This window comes from Schistocerca americana, chromosome 5 (genome assembly GCF_021461395.2).
Source record: "Schistocerca americana isolate TAMUIC-IGC-003095 chromosome 5, iqSchAmer2.1, whole genome shotgun sequence".
Classification (NCBI taxonomy): domain Eukaryota; kingdom Metazoa; phylum Arthropoda; class Insecta; order Orthoptera; family Acrididae; genus Schistocerca; species Schistocerca americana.
Genome location: NC_060123.1, coordinates 385,760,245 through 385,766,244, shown reverse-complemented (window position 1 = coordinate 385,766,244; position 6,000 = coordinate 385,760,245). Strand labels below are relative to the sequence as shown.

General features: G+C 38.5%; 1 protein-coding gene across 2 annotated transcripts in view; it reads left to right on the top strand.

The window, feature by feature from the left end:
* The first annotated feature begins 246 nt into the window (after nucleotides 1-246).
* The window catches only part of LOC124616184 (ankyrin repeat family A protein 2-like), a 46,767-nt gene continuing 41,013 nt past the window's right edge, over nucleotides 247-6,000 (top strand). For both annotated transcript variants that reach the window (XM_047144477.1, XM_047144476.1), the window contains exons 1-3: nucleotides 247-773; nucleotides 844-973; nucleotides 1,422-1,645. In XM_047144477.1, the coding sequence (XP_047000433.1) occupies nucleotides 591-773; nucleotides 844-973; nucleotides 1,422-1,645 (537 nt within the window). In that variant the 5' untranslated portion in view covers nucleotides 247-590. The remainder of the gene's footprint in view (nucleotides 774-843; nucleotides 974-1,421; nucleotides 1,646-6,000) is intronic.

The window sequence follows — 6,000 nt, the reverse complement described above, 5'->3', positions numbered from 1 at the left end:
TATTACCTGTGAAATGGTAAGTCACTTTCCTTACTCCATCGCTTCGTACACTTGAAAGCGGAACAAGAAATCACCATTTCTATAATCCTTAATTCCTTATACACCGTACAGACCGAAAAAAACTTCTTGCCAAATTCGAATATGGCGGGCAATACAGACGACAGTAATCAGCTGGTAGAGCCATCTATCGGTAGGTCCGGTAGTTGAGCATCCCTCATTTCGCTAGCTTTAGACGCCTGTGTGTTATTGGTATAATGTAAACATGGGATGTTGACGTGTGACAGCATCCCTAGAGTTTGGATTCTGTATCGCAACAGCAGTCTGTTATTGTACGCTGCTGTTTGCGATGTAACCACGCTTAGTGCTCGAATAATACTGTGATGCTTGTGAATACAAAGAAAATAGTGTGGTACAAAATGCGAGCAACTCTCAAGAATAGGATTTGCGAAGATAAGATAATTCATGAAGAGGTTGTGACATATCAGCAGAATTAGGTCGTATTGCTACTTTGTACAGCATGTCAGTGCTTATTGGGAGACATTATTATCACTGAATGACATAAGTACAGAAGTAACAGGAGTATTAGGGATATGGATATGAGCCAAGAATTTTCAGAAAATCTCAGCCACAAAACACAGAATGTAGGCTGTGAAGTAACAACGAAATCAGTAGACAGCGGAGATACCTCAGTTAACCATGGTTCAACAAAAATGAGATGGTCTCCAAGATCTTGGCAAGATGGTACTCGTAAAAGTGCTTTCCAGCCGTACAAGGTATGTTTTAATTATAATGAAATATGTTGCATTATTGTTCAGTATAAGATATAGATATTGGTCTAATTAGCCCACTACAGTGCTGACAAACTTGCAACGAGGGAACATCCCGACTGAAACGCCAGTGACGGAACAAGTTGATCTCGGTTTTCATCACAGAGCAGGACTTGGAGAAATAAATGAAGCCGATGTACGACAAGGTATAACTGCACCCATAGTTTTTATAGAAATGCATATCATGACAAAAATATTAATGGTAGTTGTGTTGAAAATTAGTATAAACGGTCGTAAATGAAAAAATTTCAAAGAGTAGAGCGTAGAAAGTAGTAACAGGCATTTCTCATTGCCAGACCTTTTGGGAGCAGAATTTTCAAAATATGTGTTCTTTGCCTATTGCATGTCTTGAAAATTACTTACCTATCCATTGGAAGACGCTAAGTGGTACTCAACTGTGATTTTGCCAAAGTGTGATGCTGTTTGTGAACAAGTATTAGTAATTTACTTTGAATATAACCTTTTCATAGTCACATTTAGAAAAGGACACTTGCTTTGTGATAAATTCATGTTATGAAATAATTATCTGTGACTGGTAACATAGTAAGCTCAATGCACTGTCTGTATTATGCTAACGCACAATATTATTGACAGAAGCAGATGTGGATGCTGCAGATACTAATGGTCTAACAGCCCTGATGTGGGCAAGTTCTTATGGCCAAGTGCCAACTGTGCAGTTACTACTGCAGCATGGAGCAAGTGTCAACAAGCAAGGGCCTGAGGGTGAGACAGCACTGCTGTTGGCAGCAGCTGGTGGACATCATGATGTTGTGCGAATCCTGCTGACAGAAGGAGCATCTGTTAATCATGCTGATGATGTGAGTTTGATGGTTGACTTTATTTGAAATCTTTGTGCGTTTCTGTTACTTAATGGTACTGATTGCAGCATTGGAATAACTGCTGCGTTCATCAGTATTCATGTTTCAGTGACTATCAATTAAAACATTCCTGTGTATTTGCAATTTCATCCTGATACTATATTACTAACTCTGCTAATTAAGGATTGTGAAGTAACTTAATTGTGAATTGAACTGTACATTAATGTATTATACATTTAAATTTATATCAGTTTACTGCGTATTATATAAGATTGTTCCAAGAGGAGCACATTCTCCTTTCAGCAGCTCATATACAAAATTTCATTTCATGTACAGTATCTTATTTTGTTCATTAAGCAGAGTAAACTGAGACAGCTGTGGCTATATTTCTGCATATAACAGTTATGTGGAGATCAAATTTTATAGTGCTCCCCCACCCCACCTCCCTAAAATCTAGGTTGTGGTAGCAGTCCGATCTGTTGTGTAACCAGAGATCAAAGTTAGGTTGGAAGGTGATGGTTTGGTTCTGATTTGATGAAGCCACTGAAAGTGAATGTGAAACAAAGATTGTTGGTACATATTTTCCTGTAGTGTAATCACATGTCTGTCTGTGCCGTATTTAATATGCTTTGTCATATTTAACACACTTTTGATGGTAAAAACTAAAACGAAGATAAATTCAGAAAACATATATTACACAATAGAATAGTCTCCAATGGGTATCATGGTGTATATTAGGTACATATCTCATACTTAATGTATGAGGCTCGTTTGAAAAGTTCTCGGAATCACCACGTGAGGTCAGTGCTAGCGCAACCAGTTGTTCAAGTGATATCCATTGGACTGTTGCCTGTAGACACATGCCACGTCAGAGTTCTTGGAACAGAGCAGTGACGGTGACGTGGCTGTGTTGTTGTTCCCGCATAGTGATTTGCGAAGGTGGAAAAAATCAAGATTCAAGCAGTGATTAGGTACTTTGTAAAGATAGGTATGAAAGCAAAGGACATTCATGCCAATTTCCAGAGTACACTGGGGGCCTCTGCTCCTTCGTATTCAGATGTTGCTGATTGGACAAATGAATTTGGTCAAGAGAGCTCAGATAATGATCTGCAGAGTGGTTGGGTAAGATGTGTCATTATTCCAGAAATCATTGCATAAGTGCACAAAATGGTCATGAGGATTGCTGATTCAAAGTGTGTGAAATTGCTCACGCTTGCCAGATGTCATCTGAAAGGGTGTATTACATTTTAACTGAGGAAGTAGAAATGAAAAAATTATCTGCAAGGTGGGTGCCAGGACTCTTGATGCTGGATCAAAAACGTGCTGTCGCCATGGCAAAATTACATGAACTAAGGTTTGGCCACACCTACCTTATTCACCTGATATGGCTCCGTCAGACTTCCATCTCTTGCCAAAACTGAAAATTTTTCTTTGTGGATGAAGATTCACTTCAAACAAAGAATTGACAGCCGGAGTTGACAACTATTTTTCAGGCCTGGAGGAAACTCATTTTTGAGATGGGTCTTTAATTATGTCTCAGAGCGAAATACGGTATATTGGAGTAAGAGTAACTTATTGCTCCTTTCTTTATTGCAACCAAAAGTTAACACTGTAACTGTAACAATAAAACAAAACTCAATACAAGAGGCCCACTCCTGCCAACACTCCAAACTCCCACTCTTGTTTTATTGAGTTTGTTTTGACCTCATTGACGGAGCTTTCCTGTTTTGTATCAATTTGTCTATAGTTAAAGGTTTTGTGAATAAGTCTGCCAATTGTTTATCAGAATAAACATAATAGACTACAATCTCATTATTTTCAATATGTTCACGTATATAATGGCTTTAATGTCAATGTGCTTGGTGTGTTTGTGATGTTCTGTATCTTTAGTCAGGTGAACAGCACTTTGATTGTCAACATGGAGTGTCGTTGGTTTGTCTAACTGAAAACTAAGTTCACTGAGAAAACCACACAATCAAACAACTTTAGGAGCAGAAACTGAAGCTGCTATGTATTCGGCATCTGTTGTTGATTTTCTGACACATTTCTGCCAACATGAACACCATGTCACAGGCGCACCTGCTAACAAGTTCACATAGCCTGTTGTTACAGACGAGTGTCACAGTCATCAGCAAAGTTGACATCTGAGTAGACCACCAGTCCAGTAGAGCCAACTTTGTACCTTACGGTCAGGTGCCTGGTCCCCTATAGATACTTCATAATCCTTTTAACAGCATGCCAATGATCAAGACCTGGATTATGTAAAAATCCACTCACCATGCTCACAGCAAACATGATGTCTGGCCATGAGACAGTTGCCGCAAACATTAAGCTGCCGACTGCCTGCTAATAAGGTTTGCTTCCCATCTCCTTTACCTCATGTTGGTCTTCAGGAGACTGCCCACTGCGCAACATGGTTCCAACATCAAAAGAAGTGGAGTTTGGTTTTGAATCATCCATGTTGATCTACTGAAGTAAACAATTGATGTATCTTTGCTGACCTCTATAGATTTCTTTTGTAGAAGGGTTTTGTTCAATTTCAAATCCACAGAAGTATTTTCTATTGCCCACAGTAATTTCAAACATTGATCCCTGTGCTGTCAAAACATTTTCCAGTATTTTTGGAGACTTACAAATAAGCAAGCTGTCATCCATATATAGTGCCAGGTAAACATCAGTGTCATCTGTTAAAGCATGGAAAACACATTTTTCTACATTCAGTTGCACAGATCCAACCATTGTCAGAAACTACAAATTTTTGATTCCTACAATGTGAACATTATTTGAGCCTTCTACTACAAAACCTTTTGGTTGCTGAATGCAGTCTTAACATCAAACTGCCTAATTTCCATATCTTGTGAAGCTGCTATGGCTAATAAAACCCTGATTGAATCATATCGGACCACAGGAGAGAATGTATCTTCATAATCAATGCCTTTTCATTGTGAATTACCTTTTGCCATAATCTAGCTTTAAAGCGGTCAGTTTTTCCCTCAAAATTCTGCTTCATATGATAGACCCACTTACATCCAACTGCCTTGCAGTTGTGTGGTAATGGGACTAGATCACAAGTTCTGATCTTCTTCAAGGATGTCATTTACTCTTCCATTGCTTGTTTCCTCTTTGATGACTCTTTCGATGCCATTGCTTCTTTGAAAGTTTGAGGTTCAAAGATAAGTGCAGAACAAGCTGTACCTTGGTCCCGAAAACGAGCAGGTGCTCGCAGATTAGAGCGGTCTCTCAGATTCATCCTTTGATTTTCTTTCATTTTTTCACCATTATCATCCTCTTCAGATTCCTCCTGCACATCTTCTGCAGCATGGTCTCCCAGGTAAAATTCAGTATATCTCTGTTCTATGTTTAAGCTATAGGTTTGTTCTTCATTGAAAGAGACATTGCAGGAGATTGTAATTTTTCTTTTTAATTAGAATTGTAGAGGCGATAATTGATACTATACCCATTATAGCCAACCATGATCAATTTCTTTGATTTACTATCCCATTTTGATCTCAATTTATCAGAAATGTGTATGTATGCTGCTGATCCAAACTTCCACATGTGTCCTAAAGAAGGAGTCGTAACATTGTCGTTTGCTTTACATGGTCGGCAATTTAAGATATATGCAGCACAGTTTACTGCGTCTGCCCACAGTTCGCGAGACAAGTCAGCACTAATAACATAGTGCGTGCACTCAGAAATTGGCCTGTTTTCTTGTTCAATTTGGCCATTCTGCTGTGGTGTATAGGGCCTTGTTTTCTCATATATTATACCATTTTGCTTGAAATAATCTTGAAATTGCTTATTTATGAATTCAGTTCCATTGTCACTTTTTGGAACTTTGATTTTGTTTCCAGTTTGTCTTTCAATCAGTCTCTGAAATTCCAAAAATACAGGGAAAGTATCGTGCTCACTTTTAAGGAAATACATGAACCTGTATGAAGTGCAATCATCCTTGAAAACTGTGTTCAGTTGTGCACCTCCAAGAAATCATTTTCTCATCCATCCACTCAAATCTACACGAATAAATTCACGAGGAACTTGATCTTAATTCCAAGTTTGAATTAAAAGATTTTTTTTCGTCTTGCCATACTGACATGGTTCACAATGAAGATTTTCAACTTTATTCATATTGAAACCAGGTATTAAGTTCAGACCAGCCATATTCTTGAGACCACTGAAATGAATGTGCCCAAGTCTGTCATTCCAGATCATGGTGGAATTCAGGGAAGCAGGATTTGCCTGTAGTACACCTGGACATTTAAACAACATGTGACAACACTGATTGTCCATCTTAATTCGTGCTGCAATTAGACCTGAACTGCGAACTGGTAGTCTGTTGTCATAAAAAATAACTT